Below are 14,116 nucleotides of genomic sequence, written 5' to 3'. Positions count from 1 at the left end.
CCATGTGTGTGTGAGGTGTATACTTTTGTTTCAAAGTATAAATGTTTAAGACTACCAAGAAACACTGCGACCCTGATTTAGCCCACTGCAGTAAAAGGTTTATGTCTCCCAGGCACCATGAAGCACCTCGCGTAATGCCCCATAGAGGAATTTTGTTTTGGGACTGAATTCACTCATAAGATACTGGACACTGTGCATCAAGGGACGCTTAGATTTCCAACAAATGCAAGACTACACACCCATCACTGTGATCTATCCGACATGGTGAAGTGGCCCTCCCTTCCCACAAGAAGGACTACTGCCTACTTATCTATGCTCCTTTTTAATAAGGCCATCACAAACGTATAGTCTCTGTCTCAGATACTACTATCTTTCACAGTTCCTAAGGCCAGGACTAAATATGGGAAAAATAAAATTTTCCTTTATTGCTCCTTGGTCTTGGAACGATCTGCAAAGTACTTTAAAACTGGAGGAGAGGGTGTCGCTTGCTTAGTTTAAGACCATGTATTGCATTGTGTTCTTGTGTTATGTACACCCTCAAGGTTTTTTTTCTGGTTAAATAAATAAAACGTTGCTAGAGTGCTGACAAACTTTTCTGTCCAGGCGCTGGGGTGTCATTTCTCAAAAATCCTAAATAAACAACTTTTGAGCCCTTTGTATACCTCCTCCTTGATCTGTTCGTGTGACATGTGGCTTACCAAGGAGCAGAGGTAAAGGAGACCGAGCAAGGCGGCCATATGCAAAGTTCTTAAAAGTAGTCACAAAATTCGCAGACAAGGCTTATTTGCATTGCAATTTTCACTTTGTTTTCGTGGGAGGAAAGCACACCAGCACTTTGTTTCAAGATGATGTATTTGAATACATGTCTGATATGCTTTTAGTTACAAGTGACCAAATCGAATATGTGTGTGTTCAGACTGTAGTAATTTGCTGACATGGCTACCCTACATGTCATGGTACTGGTGGTGTGTGTGCAGTGGTGTAGGGTGGTGCTCTCACTCAGAAGTTGTTGTGTAGCAAGCTAAGTTGACAACAATGCCTGCCATGGAAGTTTCCCAGTTACGTTGCATGTTCGAAATCATAGTGTAAAGGCCTTTGCAGACTGTATGATTTTAGCCGTCTTATGCAGCGATTTTGCTGTCCCAGCCAAGATGCCTCTGTCGTAGGCAAATTCTTAGGTTGTAACTCCTTGGCTCGTTCAGTGTGACAGGGTCTAGGTCTGCCTACGAAGTACCGACATGTGCAGTCGTAGGCTCCGACAAAGTCCTAGCAGTGTCAGATTTTTTTTTGCGTTTTATCGTGTAGTGTGGCTGGTGTTGACCAATAGGGACACTGTCGGCTGTCACGACTCCGACCGAAGGTGGCTCCCCTTCCCGTTCGGGTGGCGCTCGGCGGTCGTCGTCGCCGGCCTACTAGCTGCCACCGATTCTTTCCTCCCCCTCCTTGTATGTTTATTGATTACACCTGTTTTGAGTTTGTGGTGATTAGTTGGGCTTTATTAGTCAGCCGGCCCGCCTGTTTCTTTGTGCGGGATTGTTTGTGGTAACATTTGTGTATGTTGGAGACGAATGTGTTTGTTCCTGTTCGTGGGTTTTGCTGGACTGTTTTAGTCCCTGTGTTTGGGGCATTTGTTTTTCGGCACCCAGTGTTTCGTGGGGTGGCCTATGTCCGCCGTTTGTGCATTAAAAAGCACGATTTTGAACTCTCTGTTTCCTGCGCCTGACTTCACACCCACGACACCCAGATCGTTACATCGGCACTGAGTATGCGCACAATAATACAATTATTATGAATGGTCAGATTAATATAATAGCTTGATTTAAACGTTTAGCCTACATGCTGTGCCAGAATAACCATTTCCCTACTAATCTTGTTTACATGACACATCTGAAATCAGGCTACCTGATGGGACTTGGATGCACAAAATCAGCAATGAAAATAAACGTTCTACCACATGTTATTTTGGGGAAGCCTATTTGATTCTGAGTTCGAACATATAAGATGCATACTTTCAGTTTTTCCGAACTCACTTCACTCGCCCATAAGAATAGAGTGATGCTTACGCTGCTGGCACATGCGCAGATCAAATACATCGGCTGGCGTAGCCTTGCAAGCCAATCGCCGACAGAACTGACCAGGTTGATAGCAAGATTTTCATTTGGTAACATTGCACAGTGTGACGGGATAATCGTAAAAGATTGAATCCGACATACAGTCTGCAAAGGCCTTTTAAGATCACTTTTTAAGCTAGCTGTTTAGCTCGCTAGAACATTCACACATTTGTTTGTAAACAATTAACAAGCTAGTTAGCTACCACGTGTTCTTGTCAAACTGTCAACAGAGTAGCTAGCAAGTGACAAGATATGCCAAATAACAGTAAAAAAAAACACTTGATGGCAAATTAATCAGATTTGACAGTTCAGACACAGATCGTATTGACAGGAATCAGACTTGTATTTGATTTCAAACCACCTATGAAGGTAGTTTAAAATGTGGCTTGAAATATCTGGTTACATGTGCGTTTCGGCTGTTCATACTGCAGGAAAAAGTGCAGATTCGAATCAGATATGCAAAAAAAATAGGATTTGAGTTACTTCAAACTGCCAGTGTGAACCAGGCTTAAAACACAGTGAGCTCCAAAAGTATTGGGACAGTGACACATTTTGTTGTTGTTTTGGCTCTGTACTCCAGCACTTTAGATTTGAAATGATACAAAGACTATGATGTTAAAGTGCAGACTGTCAGCTGAGAAAGTTACAGACGCACAAATATCATACCCCCAAGACATGTTAACCTCTCACCATTACAATAACAGGGGAGGTTAGCATTTTTGGTGGGGTATGATATTTGAGCATCTGTAACTTTCTCACTCATCATTATTCACGATTCATTCAGGATTATCCAAAAACTTTTGGTGAGGCTGCCTTTAGTCACTATGGTCCTAGCCTTTGGAACAGCCTGCCAGATAGTCCATGGGCCAGCCGGCCAAATTTCACATATCGGTTATCCACCAAAGTGGACACATTTTTCCACTGGCCCTTGGACTAATGAGGATTTTGATGGCTTCAGAAACTGTAAAAAAAAAAAAATAAGAACAAATAAAAGCTTCTCTTTAGCTGTGCTTTTACCAAGGGTGTTCTTAGTTGTCTTAGCCATATAATTGACTTTATTTATTTTATCCCATACTGTATATCTTATTTATTTTATCCCCTTTAATTTATTGCTGCATTAGTCTCTCATATTCACTGTTATTTTACTATTGTTATACTATTGTGATCTTGATCTTGTTATATCTTAATTTTATATTTGTATAGAAACGTAAAGTTTTTGTTATATTTCTCACCTTTTATTTGATTTGTTGTTAAGCACTTTGAACTGCATTTGTGGCAAGAAATGTGCCCTCACCTGAGGCAGTCCTGGTTTCTCAGAGTTGAGGAGGGAGCGCACCTCCAAGTGCTCTGGTACAAGGGGACAGGCTCCCTCACAAAACTCTCTCATCTCCCCCCACCGGTGCAATACACTCAGGGCCTTGTGCTCATCCAGCTCATGCAGATCCTCTTCTGTCTTCTTGTTCTTCTTCAGCAACTCTGAAGGACACAAAGGACACATGATTATGATAGTGCCACTTGTTCATGTTATGGATTAGTTATTAACATGCTAATAATGCAGCTGCAAATATTGTCTATGTGCACATGATTGCTATCTGTGTAAATCAGTTATGGGTTGTTCCACACGAAAAAAAGAAAAAGAAAAAAAAAAGCGAATTACTTTTTGGATCATTCTGAAATGTAATACATGAAAATGTCCTCTGGAGCAAGGATATTTGGTATATGCTGTACATTTGATATTTGGATCTAGACTCTACAACATTTCATTTCCTTACAAGTTTGAAAACTGGAATGTGTGATGTAATCCTTATTATAAATCCTTATTATTTTGTCTAATGATTTTCAATTTGAGTATCATTGTCTCTATATAGCCTACACTTTCTCATTCTAAACTTTAAACGCTTGTGGGATATAAGGACGACTGTGGTTTCGTGACAACGGCCACAAGAGCAACTGCTCACCAATTTGACAGTTCCAACGCAATTACACTTCCGACACCGCCTAAACAAAAGCAATGAAAAGCTACGCGGTTGTCGGCTAACCCGGGTTACCGCTGATCTGATTGAATTCTGGACATGGTCTTTTTTTCCCTTCAGTTTCGTACAGAACGACCCACATGTTAAAGGAAACATACCTTCAGGAAACGCTTCATCAGGCACTTTGAAGATTTTGTTTAGAACTTTGATTTCCCATTCACGGTATTCCGGAGAGGGAATCGCATTTTTCCTGCAGAGCTCTGCCAGAATGGCAGATGGTTTCTTGGCATCTCTCCACTTATTGTATCCGTCTCTGCAATCACAGAAAACAGCTGCCTTAAATGATGCTGCAGAGACCAGTGATGAGGTTATGCCATTTTGATGCACCGTAATATCTTGTGCCATTATTGAGATGTAATGTCCTGTATGGACAGGAATATCAGACACACGTGTCATAGTAGAGGGCGATGCCACAGCCTGCGTAGTGGTGGCTGTAGAAACGGTTCTCCAGGTCGATTCGCGTCTCTCCGATGAGGTCATCAGAGCCCACCAAGTTGTGGTCAAACACCATCAGATTAAGTTCCGTCTCCAGTGGGAAGGACACGGTCAGCTCAAACACTCTACAGGAGAAGTGCAACATGTAAAAACTCCATACATGCAGAACCTCCTGAAAAAGGACCTGTGTAAGCAAACTTTCGTAAACGGTGGTAAAATAACGCTAATCATGTTGTCACACTTTCACAGATTCTTCAGCTATTGTACAAAGAGGATATGAATATGAATTTGACTGCGCTGGGCCTTTAATGTGTTTGTTAAATAGTGATCGTTTCTTGCAATACTCCTTGAAAATGGTTCCGCCTTAAAAAACACAATGACATCATTCATGTCAGCAGTTCGACAAGCAAGAGTTTTTGGTTTGATGTTTGATTTAACTCTGTGTAATCATATTCGGTAGTTGAATATTTATAATTCTTCCTGTTGCCACTCACTCGCCAAACACTGGGTTGAGCTGTTTGGGAATATAGCTCTCCTTGCTGTCCATGCTCTGTCCACCAACTTTCACCACCACATAGGGATCTGCCTTTCCATTAGGGTCAGTAGGGGCCAGGTTGGTGGCCTGGAAATTCATGGGGGAGATTGATAACATTGTTCCTTTAATTTGCTCTTATGTAGTAAGGTTGCTATTACTTGAGTAATAACATTGTATTAACATATTAAAAGTAATTTATGAATTACTTTGAAATTGCATAGCAATGGAGTTGTGCTGAGGTTTTTCGAATTCAGTTCACATGTCTTGAAAACGTAAGCAACAAAAGCATGCTAGCTTATAAGCCTACCTTCACAACATACACCCGCACAAGTACTTTAATGGGTGTATTTTGGGGAATTCCTTTGGTAATCTGGCGCTCTGCATGTTCGTCCTCAGGTGAGATGGGATAAATCAAAAAAGAACCCTGTGGCAACAAAAAACACTTTTTTTACTAACACTGTCTCAACCAACCACACAGTATCAGTACTGAAGAGTGGTTTTGACACAATCGTGTCACTCTCTAAGACACTTATGACAGTAAAAATCGCTCTGATTTGATTTATTGAGGGAGACACATTTCTCTTTTAGGTCTAGAGTAACAATTTGTTCTTATCTCGCTCACCTTGTATTTCCCCATGCTTCTCTCCTCTTCATCCTCATCCTCTTCATCATTGGTTTTGCCTTTGTAGATGGGGAACGTGTGCAGCCAATCCATGAATTCGCTAAACTCATCCTCCAGTTCTGATTTATAGAGCTGAGAAAACACCCAGGTTATTTAATGTAGCCTCACTGTATTTTTTGCTCACATTTCCAAGTATATTGGACAGACACAATGAGGAGATAGAAGAAAGTAAGGAGGAGGTGTGGTGTGCTAGAAGGGCGTGGCCGGATTTGAATCTACACCACCATTTACACCTGCCATAGTGCTGTCCAGGCGTCATCAAATTCTCACAGAGAAAATTGTCACCTGCAGAGTTGCTATCTTTTTTCGTTTCGGTTTGGGCGGTGGCTCTATCTCCACTATCACAGCATCCTCCTCCTCTGCCTCTAATGTGCCAACATCTGTTGAAAAAACATGACTTTTAACACAGAGATTACAATTGCTCTGTGCATTGAAGCCTTCAATGAGATACAGCGTGTGCAGATTTCCACACTGAGATGGGGAAAGGATCACTTGGCACACATGGCTGATGCATTACTGCTGTTGGGTTCTGAGAACATCAAACATACTTATTCATGTCACTGAGGGAGAGGGGGTAATGTGTAACGTTTACATTATATCAGCGATCCTATTGAAATATTGAGTGCTTAGGGTTAGAGGGTCTACACCAGAGGTTAATGGTTATCTGTAGGAGGAAGGTATAGAGTGGGTGCAACTAAGCTTGGAATGTGCTGAGTGCAAGGAAGCGATCACGTGGCAGGCATTGATAAGGGCAGAGAGCCATGGATTCGTGTTGAAGGGGGTCGAGGTCAGGTCACATTAAGGGAGAAAGAAAAGTGTATGGCCTATTTCTTAGTTTCCTGCCTAGCAGTAAAGATAATGTTTGTTCAGATGGGTAGGAGGAGATTCAGCCTAGGAGAAAGGGTTAAATATCAGTGCTTGTGTGAAAATGTTTGTCTAATGCAGCTGTATTGATCCTCTTGGAAGAATAAACTTGGTTGAGCTTTCATAGTGTCCGTAGAGTTTTTACTCTGAAAATTAGAACCTAACATTGTATTAATGGATGCTGGAAATGTCATTATATTAAACTCTTGTATAAAATATTAGAATCGCCAAAAATGTATGAAGAACAGGGCACAAATAAGAAAGTAAAGTATACATAGAATGATTTAATTTCAAAAGCTCTGGGGTGATTTTACCAAAAGCTTCGTAAGTAAAAGGTACTGTTTTTCTTGATGAACCACACCTACATCACTGGTAGAGCAGCAAAGTACTTAAGACTTCATTAAGATTGACAGTCAAATATTGATTTTAAAATGGTTGCATTTCCCATTGTAGCTATGAGGTTTTGGGAAACTCCCCCCAGTTGAATTGAACAATTGTAAGGAGGAGTTCACACAATATAGACTTGCAATTCTGAGCATAAGTGGTAAGAATAAAATCAAATAGTCTGTGACGATTTTCATTCTCCTATGCATCTAACTAAGACAGGGCCGTAGACATCTGTATTAGACAGACAACAACTCTCAGCTGTGTGGAGTACCTGTTTCCTGTTGTTCATCCATGTCCTCCTCGTTCTCAGTCTGGAAATAATAAAAATATGTCTCACTATCATCAAAACAGATAAACATTACTGGCTTCACTACTATGATAGTACTGTAGCAAAACCAAATATTGACATTTCCTGTGAATGAAGAATGTATTGCAAAACGAATTAAAAGAGTGATTTGATTGTATGCTGATGCTGTATAAAGTTGCAACAAACCTGGCCCTCAACAACAAATGTTGGTTTGGCCCACCAGAGACTTCCAGAAACATCTGATGTAATTATGAACAATGTTGTCTTTTTTTTTGTTGGCCTGCAGCTCACTGTTGGATTACATTTCAGCACACCAAGCCCACCCTTGGTATAAAAACATTGCTTAGTTACACTCACTATATACCTGGTTTCTAAGCTCTTCCATTGACGCATAGTACTTGGACCACCAATCAAGCTCCTCCTTCTCTGGGGTCTCCTCTTCAAGCTCCTCCACTTTGTTCTTCTTTAGTTTGTTCAGTGGAGACTGAGGATGAGAAAGTGGATTTATTCTGTCACAAATCTCATACTGCACTATAAGACCCCGTGCCTTTGCAGTAAAATATGGAAATAGACAATACTACCATATTGCTGCTTTGTATTATTCAAAACAAGCAGTAGTAGGAACATTTAACCTTATCAGTCCCAGGAAATCCCACAGTGAAATTCACTTCTTTCATTCATTGCTTGCATTGCTTACATTTCACCAATGATGTCAGCAAAAACCTGATACAAAAATATACATTTATAAGAATGCTGTATGTAAATATAAATATCCAACTAGTCAGAGACAATGGTGGAGTTTGTGACAGCTTAAATACACTCTGTCCTGGGATTTCCTATGATCTTCAAAAAAGGTTGAAGGTCAAATAGGGGGTGCTTATATTTTAACTGTGTACTGTCGAAGAACCTTTAACCTAACGTAGCAGGTGTTAAAGAAACACCTGAAACTAGATCGCCTACATAATGGTCTTGACAAGAAGAAGAAAAAACTTTTGGTGGAGGTTCTCTGCTGCACTGTTCAACCAATCCAGTAAATGTGGAAGAGGAGCTAAGATTGAGTGTCACCTTGTTAATGTCCAAAAGTAGAAGTCTCATAACAAGCTCTCTTTCCATTTCCCCTGAAAACCGGAACTTCTGCCTATAGGGTACTCGCCTCTGCCGATTCCCCAACAACCGGCAGTGGTGTAAAGTACTTAAGTAAAAATACTTTAAAGTACTACTTAAGTCGTTTTTTGGGGTATCTGTACTTTACTATTTATATTTTTGACAACTTTTACTCCACTACATTCCTAAAGAAAATAATGTAATTTTTACTCCATACATTTTCCCTGACAGCCAAAAGTACTCATTACATTTTGAATGCTTAGGCGGACAGGAAAGTTGTCCAATTCATGCACTTATTAATTACAAGAACATCCCTGGTCATCCCTACTGCCTCTGATCTGGCGGACTCACTAAATACTTGAAAGTCACCCATTAAAATAAGTGCTTGAAAGTCACCCAGTAAAATACCATTTGAGTAAAAGTCTAGAAGTATTTGGTTTTAAATATACTTAAGTATCAAAATTAAATGTAATTGCTAAAATGTACTTACGTATCAAAAGTAAAAGTATAAAGAATTTCAAATTCCTTATATTAAGCAAAGCAGATGGACACATTTTCTAGTTTTTTATTTATTTACAGATAGCCAAGGGCACGCTCCAACTCAGACATAATTTACAAACAAAGCATGTGTTAGTGAGTCCACCAGATCAGAGGCAGTAGGGATGACCAGGGATGTTCTATTGATAAGTGTGTGAATTAGACCATTTTCCTATCCTGCTAAGCATTCAAAAAGTAACTAGTACGTTTGGGTGCCAGGGAAAATGTATGTAATAAAAAGTACAATGTAGTGAAGTTAAAGTAAAAGTTGTCAAAAATATTAATAGTAAAGTTAAGTATAGATACCCCCAAAAAACACTTAAGTAGTACCTGAAAGTAGTTTTACTTTAGTACTTTACACCACTGCTTTTTTTTGTAAATGATGTCTGAGTGTTGGAGTGCACAGCTTTCGACCTTCGCTTTCGACCTTTCAACTCCGTACGGGAGTTGCAGCGATGGGACAAGACTGTAACTACCACCATGAATACCGTGAAATTGGGGAGAAAAAGGGGTAAAAACACAAATTATATTTTTGTTGTATATATATATATATATACAGTGGGGAGAACAAGTATTTGATACACTGCCGATTTTGCAGGTTTTCCTACTTACAAAGCATGTAGAGGTCTGTTAATTTTATCATAGGTACACTTCAACTATGAGAGACGGAATCTAAAACAAAAATCCAGAAAATCACATTGTATGATTTTTAAGTAATTATAATTGCATTTTATTGCATGACATAAGTATTTGATACATCAGAAAAGCAGAACTTAATATTTGGTACAGAAACCTTTGTTGCAATTACAGAGATCATACGTTTCCTGTAGTTCTTGACTAGGTTTGCACACACTGCAGCAGGGATTTTGCCCACTCCTCCCTACAGATCTTCTCCAGATCCTTCAGGTTCGGGGCTGTCGCTGGGCAATACGGACTTTCAGCTCCCTCCAAAGATTTTCTATTGGGTTCAGGTCTGGAGACTGGCTAGGCCACTCCAGGACCTTGAGATGCTTCTTACGGAGCCACTCCTTAGTTGCCATGGCTGTGTGTTTCGTGTCGTTGTCATGCTGGAAGACCCAGCCACGACCCATCTTCAATGCTCTTACTGAGGGAAGGAGGTTGTTGGCCAAGATCTCGCGATACATGGCCCCATCCATCCTCCCTCAATACGGTGCAGTCGTCCTGTCCCCTTTGCAGAAAAGCATCCCCAAAGAATGTGTTTCCACCTCCATGCTTCACGGTTGGGATGGTGTTCTTGGGGTTGTACTCATACTTCTTCTTCCTCCAAACACGGCGAGTGGAGTTAGACCAAAAAGCTCTATTTTTGTCTCATCAGACCACATGACCTTCTCCCATTCCTCCTCTGGATCATCCAGATGGTCATTGGCAAACTTCAGACAGGCCTGGACATGCACTGGCTTAAGCAGGGGGACCTTGCGTGCGCTGCAGGATTTTAATCCATGACGGCGTAGTGTGTTACTAATGGTTTTCTTTGAGACTGTGGTCCCAGCTCTCTTCAGGTCATTGACCAGTCCTGCCGTGTAGTTCTGGGCTGATCCCTCACCTTCCTCATGATCATTGATGCCCCACGAGGTGAAATCTTGCATGGAGCCCCAGACCGAGGATGATTGACCGTCATCTTGAACTTCTTCCATTTTCTAATAATGCGCCAACAGTTGTTTTCCTTCTCACCAAGCTGCTTGCCTATGTCCTGTAGCCCATCCCAGCCTTGTGCAGGTCTACAATTTTATCCCTGATGTCCTTACACAGCTCTCTGGTCTTGGCCATTGTGGAGAGGTTGGAATCTGTTTGATTGAGTGTGTGGACAGGTGTCTTTTATACAGGTAACGAGTTCAAACAGGTGCAGTTAATACAGGTAATGAGTGAGAACAGGAGGGCTTCTTAAAGAAAAACTAACAGGTCTGTGAGAGCCGGAATTCTTACTGGTTGGTACGGTGATCAAATACTTATGTCATGCAATAAAATGCAAATTAATTATTTTAAAATCATACAATGTGATTTTCTGGATTTTTGTTTTAGATTCCGTCTCAGACCTCTACAGACCTCTACATGCTTTGTAAGTAGGAAAACCTGCAAAATCGGCAGTGTATCAAATACTTGTTCTCCCCACTGTATATATATATATATATATATATATAACATTTATAAAGCAAATCTTGCCATCTTGTTTGCTTAATATAAGGGTTGTGAAATTATTTATACTTTTACTTTTGTTCCTTAAGTATATTTAAAATCAAATACTTTTAGACTTTTACTCAAGTAGTATTTTACTGGAGGACTTTCACTTAAGTCATTTTCTACTAAGGTATCTATACTTTTACTCAAGTATGACAATTGGGTATTTTTGCCACCACTGAAAACTATTGAGCGTTCATGAGTCTCAGCTTTTCATAGATGGGTCATGATTGTTTGTAGCTTAAACCGTTATGAATTTACAGATGTTTTAGTGAGAACAATAACTGTTTTCGGGATCCGCCCTTCTCTCACAAACACCGCTCTAGCTCAGCCCCTGCTATAATCACACATACTAATGAAATCAATGGATGCAGAAGAAATAGATAGTCTGTAGCTCAAACACACAATGTTAAAAAGGGGTTAGAAGTCCAAAACGTGCCAGCGTCATGGTGGGACTACCAAAGCGCCAGTAAACAAACAAGCATTGACAGTACACCGAGCACAGATACCCAGCCGAGGTGCAGGGCGAGAGAGTGTGAAACGGATTGACTGCTCCTCAGTGGGGAATCAACAGGACACCTGCTGTGAGCATGATGTGCATTTAGTCCAACAGTAATCAGTGACCTCTGAGATAAACGACTGGCACCAGTATTACAGCGAACCCCACTGCACAACGTCTGGCTAGCTCAGGCACACATTTGGGCACAATCAGAATGTGGACAGGATCAGGACAAAGGATGCATGTTAGCACCAGGTATAAACAGGGCTTTAGCATAAATGGCAACCTTTGTCCTTTTTAGTCTTTATGGAGGAGGGAAAAAGCATTTGTAGGTGGGTTGATTGATCGGTAAAGAGAGGAGCTGCAGAAGGCTCAGTTGAGCAGACAGATGCGATGGGCTAAGGTACAACTACTCACAGTGAAGTTTAGGGGGTTGATGGGAATCTTGGAGGTTTTGATCGGAAGGCCACTCAGGTCCATTTGCTTCACTGTACTGAGAAGGGATGTCTTCACGAGGGGGTTATTTTCTGAAGGCAATAAAGAGAGGACATGGGACTGATTATGTGTATTTATTATGGATCCCCATTAGCTGCTGTCAAGGCAGCAACTACTCTTCCTGGGGTCTGGCAAAAATGAAGGCAGTTATGCTATTTTAAAAACATTAAAATACATTCATTACAGAATTCACAACACACTAAGTGTGTGCCCTCGGGCCCCTACTCCACTACCACATATCTACAACACAAAATCCATGTGTACTTGTGTGTATAGTAAGTATGTTATCATGTGTGTGTATGCATGTGTCAGTGTCTATGTTTGTGTTGATTCACAGTCCCCCCTGTTCCATGAGGTCTATTTTTATCTGTTTTTTAAAAATCTGATTCTGCTGCTTGCATCAGTTACCTGATGTGGAATAGAGTTCCATGTAGTCATGGCTCTATGTAGTACTGTGCTAGTCGTTTTAACAGAGCTCGGTGCTTTCAACATGTCAATAACTCTCACAAATACAAGTAGTGATGAAGTCAATATCTCCTCTACTTTGAGCCAGGAGAATTGACATGCATATTATTCATGTTTGCTGCCTGTGTACATCCAAGGACCAGTAGTGCTGCCCTGTTCTGAGCCAATTGCAATTTTGCTAAGTCCCTCTTTCTGGCACCTGGCCACACAGCTGAACAGTAGTCCAGATGCGACAAAACTAGAGCCTGTAGGACCTGCCTTGTTGATAGTGCTATTAAGAAGATAGAGTAGCGCTTTATTATGGACAGACATCTCCCCATCTTAGCTACTGTTGTATCAATATGTTTTGACCATGACAGTTTTCTACACAATGAAATGACACATATGGAATCATGTAGTAACCAAAAAAGTGTTAAACAAATCAAACTATATTTTAGATTCTTCAAAGTAGGCACCCTTTGCTTTGATGACAGCTTTGCACACGCTTGGTATTCTCTCAACCAGCTTCACCTGGAATGCTTTTCCAACAGTCTTGAAAGAGTTCCCACATATGCTGAGCACTTGTTGGCTGCTTTTCCTTTACTCTGCAGTCCAACTCATCCCAAACCATCACAAATGGGTTTGTGGAGGTGAGGTCATCTGATGCAGAACTCCATCACTCTCCTTCTTGGTCAAATAGCCCTTACACAGCCTGGAGGTGTGTGTTGGGTCATTGTCCTGTTGAAAAACAAATGATAGTCCCACTAAGCACAAACCAGATGGGATGGTGTATCACTGCAGAATACTGTGGTAGCCATGCTGGTTAAGTGTGCCTTGAATTCTAAATAAATCACAGACAGTGTCACCAGCAAAGCACCCCCCACACCATTACGCCTCCTCTTCCATGCTTCACAGTGGGAACCACACATGCGGAGATCATCCGTTCACGTACTCTGCATCTTACAAAGACACGGCGGTTGGAACTAAAAATCTCAAATTTGGACTCATCAGACCAAAGGACAGATTTCCTGGGGTCTAATGTCCATTGCTCGTGTTTCTTGGCCCTAGCAAACCCTTTCTTCTTATTGGTGTCCTTTAGTAGTGGTTTCATTGCAGCAATTCAACAATGAAGGCCGGATTCATGTAGTCTCCTCTGAACAGTTGATGTTGAGATGTGTCTTTTACTTGAACTCTGTGAAGCATTTCTTTGGGCTGCAATTTCTGAGGCTGGTAACTCTAATGAACGTATCCTCTGCAGCAGAGGTAACTCTGGGTCTTCCATTCCTGTGGAGGTCCTCATAAGAGCCAGTATCATCATAGCACTTGATAGTTTTTGCGACTGCACTTGAAGAGACTTTCAACGTTTTTTTCGTATTGACTGACCTTCGTGTCTTAAAGTAATTATGGACATGTCGTTTCTCCTTGCTTATTTGATCTGTTAATTCCATAATATGGACTTGGTCTTTTACCAAATAGGGCTATCTACT

At 40.9% G+C, this 14,116-nt stretch overlaps 1 protein-coding gene across 1 annotated transcript in view; it reads right to left on the bottom strand.

The window, feature by feature from the left end:
- Positions 1–14,116, bottom strand: part of fer1l4 (fer-1 like family member 4) — a 109,002-nt gene that overhangs the window by 19,989 nt on the left and 74,897 nt on the right. Inside the window, exons 31-40 of the mRNA XM_023995786.2 lie at positions 12,108–12,217; positions 7,719–7,838; positions 7,319–7,358; positions 6,082–6,176; positions 5,737–5,868; positions 5,422–5,538; positions 5,074–5,201; positions 4,534–4,704; positions 4,243–4,397; positions 3,406–3,587 (exon numbers count right to left, since the gene is read on the bottom strand). Of these exons, the coding sequence (XP_023851554.1) occupies positions 3,406–3,587; positions 4,243–4,397; positions 4,534–4,704; positions 5,074–5,201; positions 5,422–5,538; positions 5,737–5,868; positions 6,082–6,176; positions 7,319–7,358; positions 7,719–7,838; positions 12,108–12,217 (1,250 nt within the window). The remainder of the gene's footprint in view (positions 1–3,405; positions 3,588–4,242; positions 4,398–4,533; positions 4,705–5,073; positions 5,202–5,421; positions 5,539–5,736; positions 5,869–6,081; positions 6,177–7,318; positions 7,359–7,718; positions 7,839–12,107; positions 12,218–14,116) is intronic.

This window comes from Salvelinus sp. IW2-2015, linkage group LG11 (assembly GCF_002910315.2).
Source record: "Salvelinus sp. IW2-2015 linkage group LG11, ASM291031v2, whole genome shotgun sequence".
Lineage (NCBI taxonomy): Eukaryota > Metazoa > Chordata > Actinopteri > Salmoniformes > Salmonidae > Salvelinus > Salvelinus sp. IW2-2015.
The sequence above is the reverse complement of the archived record's forward strand: the minus strand, read 5'-3'. Positions and strand labels throughout refer to the sequence as shown.